Genomic DNA, 11,680 nt, shown 5'->3' with positions numbered 1-11,680 from the left:
GGGAGGGGGCTGCCTGGGCCCTGTGAGCACGTCCCCGAGGGAGGACGCTGAGGGAGGAGAGAGGAGAAGGCGCCTGTGCATCTTGGGCCAGAGCAGAGGGGCCTGGCCAGACCGAGGATGGAGCGAGTCCGGACAGGGGCGTCCACAGGCTGGGCCAGCCCTGCCAGGAGGCTGGGAGCTCTGAGAACCCAGCCGTCAAACCGGAGTCCACAGAGGAAGACCAGGAGAACCCCGGGGGGCCAGGAGGGAGGTGTTGGGGGCTGGCGGCCGGGTGGGGTGGGCCAGGCTCACAGCTGTCCAGATGTGTGTGAGAGATAACTCTGTTTACAGGGCACCCAGTGGAAGTGGGGCGGAGGGGTGAGAAGGGGCTCCTGTGGCCCATGGGCGGGCAGATTAGGAGGCGGGGGCATGAGTCAGGGGTTTGCAAGCTGCCCCTGGGGCGAAGGAGCGAGAACCTGGCGCTGCTAGAGCGGGTGTGAGCTCAGCTGGGCGCAGAAGGTACCGGTGGCTGCAGGAGTTCCTGGAGGGACCCCAAGACTCGTGAGCAGGTGAGCAGGGCCAGGGGGGGTTAGGGTTTGTCTTGGGGTACCTATGGTTTGGGTTTCTGCAGGTGCCCATCCTAAATCTTTGCCTAAGTGGGCACAGGTGCCCTAACCTTCAAGTGGGGTGTTGGTGGGTGGGGTGAGAACATTGCAATGTGTGTTGTTACCCCTAAGGGCACAGGCCCATTGGCACCTGCCACTGGGGTGAGCGGGGCAGCCAATGTTAAGAAAACTGGCCGGTGTTGGGAAAAAGGCTGGCACGTGGCAACAGGTGTGTGTGGCTGGTGTGTAAATGTGTGTGTGGGTCCCGGGCAGCTTCCTACTTACCAGCCCCTCAGATCCCACAGACTCAGGTCTCACTCTAACCCCTTCTTTCCCCCATGTATGGGGGTTCCTAGGCTACCTCGTCATCCTCTTAGGAGAAAAGTTGTCAGCTCTCCCCATTTCAGGGAGCCTACGAGGGGGGCCTGGCACCGTCCCCGCTCTAGGGAGTGTTTGGAGGGAAAGGAGGGGTCCCCTAGCACCTGAGCACCTCAAAGCACTTAGGCTAATTCTACGGGAACTGGGGAGTTAGAGGGGGCTGAGGGTAGTGAATCCAATCTTGATACCCAGTAGCAATGATAATGAAGGCAAACGTTCACCTAGAGCAGGGGTCCTCAAACTACGGCCCGCGGGCCACATGCAAATGCGAATATTGTATTTGTTCCCGTTTTGTTTTTTTACTTCAAAATAAGATATGTGCAGTGTGCATAGGAATTTGTTCATAGTTTTTTTTTTAAACTATAGTCCGGCCCTCCAACGGTCTGAGGGACAGTGAACTGGCTGGCCCCCTGTTTAAAAGGTTGAGGACCCCTGACCTAGCACTTCTTATGCACCAGGCACTTTTTTAAATGCTTTATACACATGAACCTATAACAAGTCTATGAGGTAGATATTTTTTTTTCCAAAGTTTTTAAAAAATATACCTACCATTCAACCACTGAGCCACACTGGCCGGGCTGAGGTAGATGTATTACCCCATTCTACAGTTGAGAAAACTGAAGCACAGAGAGGTTGAGTCACAAGCCCGAGGTCACACAAGTCGCACAGTTAGCAAATGGGGGGGCTGGGATTTGAACCCGGGCAGTCTGACTACAGCGTCCATGCTCTTAATCACTATCACTAAACCAGCTAATAGCTGTTTTCTCTCCTGGGGGCAGCTCAGTCTAATGGTTCGAGATGTAGCTAGAGTCAGGTCGGCAGGGTTTAATCCTGTCTATGATGCCTACCTGCCAGGGGACCGAAGCGGGTAAAGCTGTCTGACCTCAGCTTTCTCATCTGTAAAACGGCCAGTGACACTACCCACCTCACAGAGCGGTTTGGGAATGTAAGCAGTAAGGCATACGGTACGGCTTGGTGCAATGCTGGGGCGATTACGCAAAGGTGGTGCTACGCCACCAGGGAGCCCTGCCTGTCATCTGGTCACCGCCTGCCCCCCTAAGCCTCTTCCAGCTGTGTGTGCCCCACCTCCTGGCTCCAGATGCCCCACTCACCTTATCTGGCCTCACCCGGGCGGGCTGGCCGGCCAGGTGTTTGGTACGCTTCCAGATGCAGGGCAGCGATCAGCGGCCAGCTTCTTATCAGTGTGAGACAGAGCAAGGCCTGCAGCTGGAAGGTGGCTGGGCCTGGTGGTGGCAGCAATCTGGCTTATGGGTGCACCCTCTAAGGCCCTGGGAGCACCTCTTCTCCCTCTTCTCGCTTACCCCGGGGGGGTGGGGGGAAGGCCCCCTATTATATAGCAGAATGACCAAGACCTAGAGCAGTGGTTCTCAACCTTCCTCATGCCGCGACCTCTTAGGCGACCCCTGTGAAAGGGTCGTTCCCCAGGTTGAGAACCCCTGCCCAAGGGGTCTCGACCCACAGGTTGAGAACCGCTGCCAAAAGGGGTCGCGACCCACAGGTTGAGAACCCCTGCCTTGAGAACTGCTGGCCTAGAGAGAAGCTGGGAACTGCCCAAGTCCGTGCGGCCGGCCAGTGGCAGAGGCAGCCTGAGTTTCTGGATTCTCTGGTCCTGGAGGGTCCCTCTGACCACTCCACCTCTCAGATGGGAAACAGGCAGAGCTGGAGGGCCATGGGTGGGATTTTTTTTTTTTTAATATATTTTATTGATTTTTTAGAGAGAGCAAGGGAGAGAGAGAGAGAGGCAGAAACATCGATGAGAGAGAAACATCGATCAGCTGCCTCCGGCACATCTCCTACTGGGGACATGCCCGCAACCCAGGTACATGCCCTTGACCGGAATCGAACCTGGGACCCTTCAGTCCGCAGGCCGACGCTCTATCCACTGAGCCAAACCGGTTTCGGCTATGGGTGGGATTTTTAACACATTGAGAATTCTAGGGATCTGAGGCTGAGGCAGATGCAAGGCCAGAGAAGGAATAAGAAAGAGAATTGAATAAAATATATTAAAAAAAAAAAAGAAAGAAAGAGAATTGTCCTCACTGGCTTGGCTCAGTGGATAGAGCGTCGGCCTGCGGCCTGAAGAGTCGCAGGTTCGATTCCGGTCAAGGGCATGTACCTTGGTTGCGGGCACATCCCCAGTAGGCGGTGTGCAGGAGGCAGCTGATCGATGTTTCTAACTCTCTACCCCTGTCCCTTTCTCTCTGTAAAAATCAATAAAATATATTTAAAAAAAGAAAAAGAAATAGAATAACGATGAGACAAGAGGCAGGTAGAGAAACGTGGGGAGAAGGGGACAGGGAGGGACAGGGAGAGAGAGAAAAGATATGTGATCAGGATCTTCAAGGGGCATGTCCTGTGCAGTCGGGATGGTCCCATCCCAGGCTCTGGGACACCCCCATGGCCATCCTTGCCCCCTTACCACCCCAAACCAGGGACCCCTCCTTCCTCCCTATCTCGAAGGCCTGCAGAGCCACCCACTCCTCAGAGAGAAAGTTCTTTGTGCAGTTCCTTCTGTGTACACTCCCTGCCTTGCATGGTCCTAGCTCGACCCTTTGCCTACCATTTCTCACACCTGGGCCATCCCTCTCCACCTCTCAGTCTTTCAAATCCTCCCGGTGCTTCTAGGCCAGCGGTTCTCAACCTGTGGGTCGCGACCCCTTTGGCAGTCGAACGACCCTTTCACAGGGGTCGCCTAAGACCATCCTGCATATCAGATATGTACATGACGATTCATAACAGTAGCAGCATTACAGTTATGAAGTAGCAACGAACATAATTTTATGGTTGGGTCACCACAACCTGAGGAACTGTATTTAAAGGGCCAGAAGTTGAGAACCACTGCTCTAGGCCCAGCACCAGTGTCTCCTCCCCCAGAGACATTCCACCCCCAACCCCACCAACCGATCCTGCTGTACAGACCCTTGGCACCCAGCACATTCCGCTCATAGCTTGTTTGTCTGAGGGACATGTTATCTCCTGAACCACTGCGCCGGTCACGTACTCCCGGCTGGTCTCCCCAGTCAGGGCGGGAGCCTCCTGAGAGTAGGGACAGTGCGTTGTTCATCTCGGCATCCGCTCATCAGCACCCCGCAGGCGCAGAGTGGGCACATTTGCCAGCCTGGCCCGATCTCTCTCCACAATGCCCTGTGCTGCAGTGGGTGAGGGGGCAAAGGAAGTCTCTCCATACCCAGCCTGGGGCCACCCTAGGGAACCTCCGTCACCCCCCCCACCACCACCCACCCCCGCTTGGACTTGTCCTCATGTTCCTGGGGTGGGCATGCCTTCCTCTCTGCCAGAGACACAGCCGGGAAATGGAGGCGCAGGACTCAGTGGCCTCCCGGCTGGGTCCTAGTCATACTAATACCCGGTCCCAGAGCCCCATGCCTACAAGCGGGACACATTCTTACACTCGTTCTACATGCATTTTGAATGATTACTGTGAGTAACCGTTCTGCTAGGAGCGGGGATTCAGTGGGGACTGAGACATGCAGAGTCTTTGCCCTCCTGTGCCTTCCCTTCTAGAGGGATCCTCAGACAATATGTGCACAGATGAATCCAGAAACCAGAAAATGACACATGTAGTTCGTGCACGTCAGGGTGGTCGGGGAAGGAATCTGAAGCGGTGACATTTGAGCTGAGCTGTGAGAAGGGCTGAGGGGTTGGGGGAGGGCCTCCAGGATGTGGGCAGCTGCACATGTAAAGGCCCTGGGGCAGATAAGGGCTTGGTAAGGAGGCCCAGGGGATACGCGGGGAGAGATAAAAAGAGGCCGAGTCTGGATGAGGTGGGAGAGAGAAGCAGGGCCACCTCCTCCAGGACCTGCGGGCCACTCCCAAGGATGCTGCGGCCCCAAGCCCAGCGCAAAGCATGGGTAAGAGCGTGTGCTGCGGAGCCTCTCGGAGGAGCTAAGTCGGGGAGAGGTCATGCCATCCTGGGGTTGGTTGCGTCTCAGAGATGGGCAAGAAAATAAGCCAGCTGAGGACTGGTGAATGGAGAAAGGAGTCAGATTCGCGGGATGTACCCATCCTCCCCAACACCCTTCCCAGCCAGGCTTCCCCTCCCTGCACGGCACCCCCTCTCCTGGCCCCGCACACTGGCCCTCACATCTGTAAATCCAGCTCCTTCCTCCAAGCCTCCACCCCCTTTTCCCTCTGACCCCTGTCTCCCCACACCGTCCACTCAAATGCAGCCGCTCTGGAGCAGGACAAGGAGACCACAGGGTCCCCATGTCTCACCGGCTTGTGCCTCTCCCTGCAGGGACCCGCAGTGCGGGTTATGCTGGGGGCTACGATCCCTGCGGATAATCGGACCATCGGGACAGCGCCATGGGGGATTTTCAGGTGAGTCTTTCTCGGCATCTGCAGGGCTCCTACCTGGGGCCTCTGGGGTCCTGGCCCTGCATTCCCACCTTCATGGGGCCTCAAGAAGCCCCTCACACCCAGTCCTAATGGCCACTTCCCACAGGAGGAGTACGAAGAGGGGCTGGAAGAGATCCTAGAGCAGGAGGAGTATGAAGATCCAGGTGTCCCCGTACCCCAGGTGGAGGAGCCAGAAGGTAAGCCCATCTCCCTCTCTCTGCTGGGTGAGGTGCTGACCCCAGACAGGGACATTTGAGGGACTTGTCCTCCCTTCTTCTCTGAACTCCCCCACTCCCCCCCTGCCCTGTCCCAGCCCCAGGGCCAGTTCTCCCACAATCCTACTGATTGAAGGATAAACAGAGTTTTGTTTGAAATGATCACAGGAGGGGACTGGGGGGGTGGGCAGGACCAGTCACCCGTCACCATCGAGTGTCCCTTAGATGTGTGAGAGGGCAGCCAGGCCTGCCTGGCACCATGGCAGGAGCCCACTTGCCACCCATGCCCATCCAACACTGGCTTCTAGGCCAGGCGCTGGCCCTGCTCTGGAAACATTGTTCCATTTGGGGGTCCAGGGGTCCTGAAAAATGGGGGGCCTTGGGGACCCCCAAGGCAGAGGGACAACAGGAACCCTTCCTTGGTCGCTCAAGGTCTAAGTGGGGAGCCCCAGGCAGGTGCTTATTTACTGTCAACAGGACTTAAGTGCAGGCAATTAGCATTGATGATAAGAGGTGCCCCTGGGAATGGAGGGCTGGGGTGGGGGGGGGGCAGCGAGGGGGCAATATAAAGGTGCCCAGAGCTCCGCTTGGAAGCGGGGAGAAGCTATGGACTGGCAGGATTCCTGAGGCAGGTGAGAAGGAAGGGAATTGAACCCAGAAGGTGGCATGAGGGCGAGGAGCCCCTAAGAGAATCCTGAACATCGATATTCAGGTGTCTCCAATCGCCTTGGAGATCACCCTCCTGCCCCTCACTGAGGATGAGTCCCAGGGGCCTCCAGGGTGCTCCCATGTGGGGTGGCAGAGCCAGGCGGGGCCAAGAACCAGGCGTGGGGAGCCCAGGGGTGGGTGGGGGCACCAGCGGGACAGCATCCTGCCCTGGTTTCTGGGGCTGATGGCGGGTGGCGCAGGATCATCTGGTGGTAGCACTAACCAGCCTCCGGGTTTTCAGCTCTCTTCACCGAGCCAACAGCCACAGACTACCACCAAACCACTTCCCAACCGGGCACCCACGAGGTAAGGACCCCAGCCTCCCCCAGCCCTTTTTCCTGTACTGCCCTGGGGCCTACCATCATATCACGGGAAGGGAGGAACGGAGGGACAGGCACAGCTCCAAACAGGCCACAGACAGGCTGGGGGGACGGGTCCTGGGAAATTGGTGGAAGGAAAGAGAATAGTCCCTGGCCCCCGTCGCCCCTGCGGCCCTGGCTGCGCCGTCAGGTGCTCCCTGGGGAAGCACAGAAGTGGGTAACGCTCTCCTCTGCCGGGCCCCCTACATCCCTGTTGGTCCCAGGCTGTCTAGCCGGCTAATAAATGTGTTCTGTCCTCAGCTAGGCCCTCAAGAGTGGCCACCTGGCCCCAAAGACACCCAAGAACAAGCCCAGCAGCACACCCACTCCACCATCTTTAAGGAGGGGGATGACCCAATGACCCAGGACTCCCCGTCCTTTCCCTTCTAAGTGGCCACTCTAGCACCCCTTTTGGTCCCGAGGTTCTCCAAATGCCTCTGAAATGAAGTCCGGGGCCGGTTAGGAAGCTGAGGAATAGAGCCAGCGTGTGGGCCGTACCCACAGGACCCTCAAGCATCTCCCCACACTTCCCGTCTCACTCACACTCCAGCGGGAGTTCCCCACTGACGTCCCTCTGAGCTCAGGGTCTGCCCCCAAACGCCTCAGGGCTCTGGGCCTCCTGCCGCTGTCCGCCTGCCCCGGGCTGCCACCTCCCCACGGCCAGGAGCCTGATGGGCTAATTCAGGTCTGTGGGGCCACAGGTCTACGTGGAGCTGCACGAACTCGTGATGGACGAGAAGAACCAGGAGCTGCAATGGATGGAGGCCGCGCGCTGGGTGCGGCTGGAGGAGAACCTGGGGGCGGATGGGGCCTGGGGCCGCCCGCACCTGTCCTACCTCACCTTCTGGAGCCTCCTGGAGCTGCAGAGAGCCTTCACCAAGGGTGAGCCCTGACGGCCCCTCCGTGACCCCTGCATGCGAGGCTTGGTGGGGAGGAGGGCCACGGTTCAGCTGGCCAGCTCACCCTCCCTTCCCTGCAGGGACTGTCCTCCTGAATCTGCCGGAGACCTCCCTGGCTGGGGTGGCCAACCAGCTGCTGGACCAGTTCATCTACGAGGAGCAGATCCGGCCTCAGGACCGAGACGAGCTGCTCCGGGTCCTGCTGCTCAAACACAGGTGCTCCTGCCTGCCCACACCTGGACTGCACTCCCCAGAGCGGCCTCCCCAGCCCACCTGCCCCGGCTCTCCCTGGGAATCCAAAGCCCACCCCACCCCCACTTTTCTTCCAGGATGGCTCCTGCCTCTGACAGCTCTTGACAGGGGGCCATGTCTCCATGCTCAGATGTGGGGACCACTGGTCCCCAGGAGGGCAGACTCTCAAGGCCCTTCCCTCCATCCATTCTTCTGGCTCCACCTAGTCATTCCAGAAAGCGGCCACCGGCTTACAGCGCACACCCTTCAAAAGGGGCCGGTTCTCCTGCCCCAGGGTCTCTCTGGTCTGGCCACTGGGAGTCCCAGTTGATCCCTCCCATCACCAGTGCTCTGCGGAGAGCCCAACCAAACCCACCCGGAGCAGCTTCCTCAGCCCATGTCCCCTTTGTGTCCTGCAGCCATGCTGGAGACCTAGAGGACCTGGGGGGTGTGAAGCCCACAGTTGTGACACGTTCCGGGGAGCCCTCACAGCCTCTGCTCCCCCAACACCCCTCGCTGGAGATTCAGCTATTCTGTGAACAGGTGAGGCTGTACCAGGGGTGCCCGGGGAGAGCCGGCAGCGTGGTGAGAAATGGGAGTAGCGAGGGGAGGAGGGGGCTGGATGCTCTCCTTACCACCTTCCTTCCAACAGAGAGAGGGGGGCACAGCAGGCCACTCCCCATCGGGAATTTTGGAAAAGATCCCCCCGGATTCCGAGGCCACCCTGGTGCTAGTGGGTAAGCAGTGGTGCTCCTCCCTACTCAACCCTCCACACCCCTGCTTCCAGCCTGCCTCTCCCTAAGCCTGGACGCCAGCGGTGCCCCCCAGGCTTGGCCAGGCCACCTCATGCCCCCCACCCCCTCCCACAGGCCGTGCCTCCTTCCTGGAGCGGCCCGTGCTGGGCTTCGTGCGGCTGCAGGAGGCCGTGGAGCTGGTGGACGCGGTGCAGCTGCACGTGCCCGTGCGCTTCCTCCTTGTGCTGCTGGGACCCGAGGCCTCTCACATCGACTACACCCAGCTCGGCCGGGCGGCTGCTATCCTCATGTCTGAGAGAGTAAGGAGGGGCCGGCGAGGGCTGGGGGAGCTGGGCAGCTGGGTGGCGGTTGAGGCCCATTCTCCACTGGACTGGCCGGGGTCACTTTAGCGTCACTAGTCTGGCCCCTCCAGTCTAATCCAGCTGTTGCTGGCGTGTCTGGGCAGAGTGACCTGGCCCGGCCCTGCCGGACTGGCCTGGCATGACCCGATCTGGCCCACTCTGGCCTGGTTCTCCCTGGTCAAGCCTGGCCTGGAATGGCCTCGTCTGCTCTGGCTTCACCTGGTTTGCTTAGTTCTCTCTCCTTTCTTCATTTAGGACCAGGTCTGCGTCCCCCCAACCCTTTCACAGTGTGTGTGTGTGTGTGTGTTGGGGTGGGGGTGGTCAGTGGGGGCTGGTAAAGGAGGTGGGCAAGAAAGCAGTTCCGCCCTAACTGGTTTGGCTCAGTGGATAGAGCGTCAGCCTGCGGACAAAAGGTCCCAGGTTCGGTTCCGGTCAAGGGCATGTACCTTGGTGGTGGGCACATCCCCAGTAGGGAGTGTGCGGGAGGCAGCTGATCGATGTTTCTCTCTCATGGATGTTTCTAACTCTCTATCCCTCTCCCTTCGTCTCTGTAAAAAACCAATAAAATATATATTTAAAAAAAGAAAAAAAAAAGCAGTTCCTAGCAAGAAGGAGCTGGGAGAGAGGGTTCTGTCCTCGGGGGCCCTGGCTGTGGACTCCTGGGCCCTTTCACCCAGCAGAGCCAGGCGGCCCTGACCCGCTCTCTGGCCCCCAGGTGTTCCGCATGGATGCGTACCTGGCCCAGAGCCGGCAAGAGCTGGTGCACTCCCTGGAGGGCTTCCTGGACTGCAGCCTGGTGCTGCCTCCCACGGACGCCCCCTCAGAGCAGGCCCTGCTCAGTCTGGTGCCTGTGCAGAAGGAGCTACTGCGAAGACGCTACCTGCCCAGCTCTGCCAGGCCAGACCCCAGATTCTACAAAGGCCTAGGTACCTGCCCTGCCCAGCCCCAGGCTCTCTGGGCCCCACAGACCCTCAGAGACCCCAGCACAGCCCTGTGAGCCCCTACCTCCCCTCTTCCCATCAAACACCCTGGTGTCCCTTCTCCCTACTCTCTTGCCACCCAGCCTCCTTTGGCTACCCCATTCCCATCAGACAATACCCCCCTCCCCTCCCCTGTCCGCACACCTCCCCCTGCTGCCCCCTATGACCATGGTCCTATTCTTTATTACAGATTTAAATGGGGGTCCAGGGGTCCCTGGTGGCCCGGATGACCCTCTGCAACGAACAGGCATGCTCTTCGGGGGCCTGGTGCGTGACATAAAGCGCCGCTACCCTCGCTACTTGAGTGACATCACGGATGCACTCAGCCCCCAGGTCCTGGCTGCCGTCATCTTCATCTACTTTGCCGCCCTGTCACCTGCCGTCACCTTTGGCGGCCTCCTGGGTCAGTTCCTCTGCATGCCCTCCCCTCCCCCCCAACCCTTTCTTCTGATGCCCTGGCCTGACTCCTGCCCCGATCTGACCCTCTGGACCCTGCATCAGCCTGCCCGCGAACTGCTCCACTGGCCCCTGGAAATGGTCTCCCGCTCTTGACCCCACCGCACCTTCTGCCCACAGGAGAGAAGACCCAGAACCAGATGGGGGTGTCGGAGCTGCTCATCTCCACGGCGGCGCAGGGCATCCTCTTCGCGCTGCTGGCGGCTCAGCCCTTGCTGGTGGTTGGCTTCTCAGGGCCCCTGCTCGTGTTCGAGGAAGCCTTCTTCTCGGTAGCCCTGTCCCGGCCCCCGTGACCCTGTGCCTGCCTCTGGCGCCCTGCCCGGTGCACGGTGCTGGGCCCGCTTGTCTGACCCCAGTTCCCTCTGACCGCCCCGCAGTTCTGCGACAGCAACGGCCTGGAGTACCTCGTGGGTCGTGTGTGGATCGGCATGTGGCTCATCCTGCTGGTGGTGCTGGTGGTGGCCTTCGAGGGCAGCTTCCTGGTCCGCTTCATCTCCCGCTACACCCAGGAGATCTTCTCCTTCCTCATCTCCCTCATCTTCATCTACGAGACGTTCTTCAAACTGGTCAAGGTGGGAGTGTGAACGAGCAGGGGGTGTGCGTGTGTGAGACCGAGCATAGACTAGGCGGCTGCGGCCACTGCACGCATGTCTGTACGGCACTTGTGTGGCCGTGTGTTCGTGGTGTGTGACTGTGACCACATCCATGCTGACACCTGCTGCTGGTACTCTTGCCATGACTGTGGCAAGGAGAGGGCACCTCTATGTGCACATGTTTATAACCACACAGATGACCAATGGGTGAGCATGTGTCTGAGCCTGACATGGGAAATTGCATGCGTGGTGGGGACAGTGGGGGTGGAGGGGTGTTGAGGCTCTGATGTCCCCCCTCCCTCTCCTGCACTTGCCCTCAAGAACTGCAGGTCCTGTGGACGGAGCACCCTGACCCCTCAGCTCTGTCACCTCAAACTATGCCTGCCTCTGTGTCTGCGTTTTTAAAAAACCTATTTTTATTGATATCAGAGAGCAAGGGAGAGGGCGAGAGAAATAGCAACATCAATGATGAGAGAGAATCATTGATTAGCTGCCTCCTGCACACCCCACACTGAGGATCAAGCCCACAACCTGGGCATGTGCCCTTGACCAGAATCGAACCCAGGACCCTTCAGTCTGCAGGCCTGAAGCCGGACCAGCTAGGGTGGTGTCTACCCACTGAGCCAAACCAGCTAGGGCTATGTCTGCATTTCATAGGAAGGGTGGACACCATATGTGTGTCCTGATTCTGTAGGTTGGTATGTCTTTCCAAGTCTTTAAAGCCCTGCACTCCAGACTCCTCATGTCTCCCAGGCCCTGGGTGATCACACCACACACACACACACACACACACACTCTCTCTCT

General features: G+C 58.9%; 1 protein-coding gene across 1 annotated transcript in view; it reads left to right on the top strand.

Annotated features, from left to right (window-relative positions):
* The first annotated feature begins 467 nt into the window (after nucleotides 1–467).
* Nucleotides 468–11,680, top strand: part of SLC4A1 (solute carrier family 4 (anion exchanger), member 1 (Diego blood group)) — a 16,620-nt gene continuing 5,407 nt past the window's right edge. Inside the window, exons 1-13 of the mRNA XM_015572556.1 lie at nucleotides 468–548; nucleotides 5,239–5,321; nucleotides 5,446–5,536; nucleotides 6,504–6,568; nucleotides 7,323–7,503; nucleotides 7,601–7,736; nucleotides 8,171–8,294; nucleotides 8,404–8,488; nucleotides 8,621–8,805; nucleotides 9,563–9,773; nucleotides 10,018–10,230; nucleotides 10,404–10,552; nucleotides 10,661–10,855. Of these exons, the coding sequence (XP_015428042.1) occupies nucleotides 5,307–5,321; nucleotides 5,446–5,536; nucleotides 6,504–6,568; nucleotides 7,323–7,503; nucleotides 7,601–7,736; nucleotides 8,171–8,294; nucleotides 8,404–8,488; nucleotides 8,621–8,805; nucleotides 9,563–9,773; nucleotides 10,018–10,230; nucleotides 10,404–10,552; nucleotides 10,661–10,855 (1,650 nt within the window). The 5' untranslated portion in view covers nucleotides 468–548; nucleotides 5,239–5,306. The remainder of the gene's footprint in view (nucleotides 549–5,238; nucleotides 5,322–5,445; nucleotides 5,537–6,503; nucleotides 6,569–7,322; nucleotides 7,504–7,600; nucleotides 7,737–8,170; nucleotides 8,295–8,403; nucleotides 8,489–8,620; nucleotides 8,806–9,562; nucleotides 9,774–10,017; nucleotides 10,231–10,403; nucleotides 10,553–10,660; nucleotides 10,856–11,680) is intronic.

This window comes from Myotis davidii, unplaced genomic scaffold, assembly GCF_000327345.1.
Source record: "Myotis davidii unplaced genomic scaffold, ASM32734v1 scaffold109, whole genome shotgun sequence".
Lineage (NCBI taxonomy): Eukaryota > Metazoa > Chordata > Mammalia > Chiroptera > Vespertilionidae > Myotis > Myotis davidii.
This window is presented reverse-complemented; position numbering and strand designations above follow the sequence as displayed.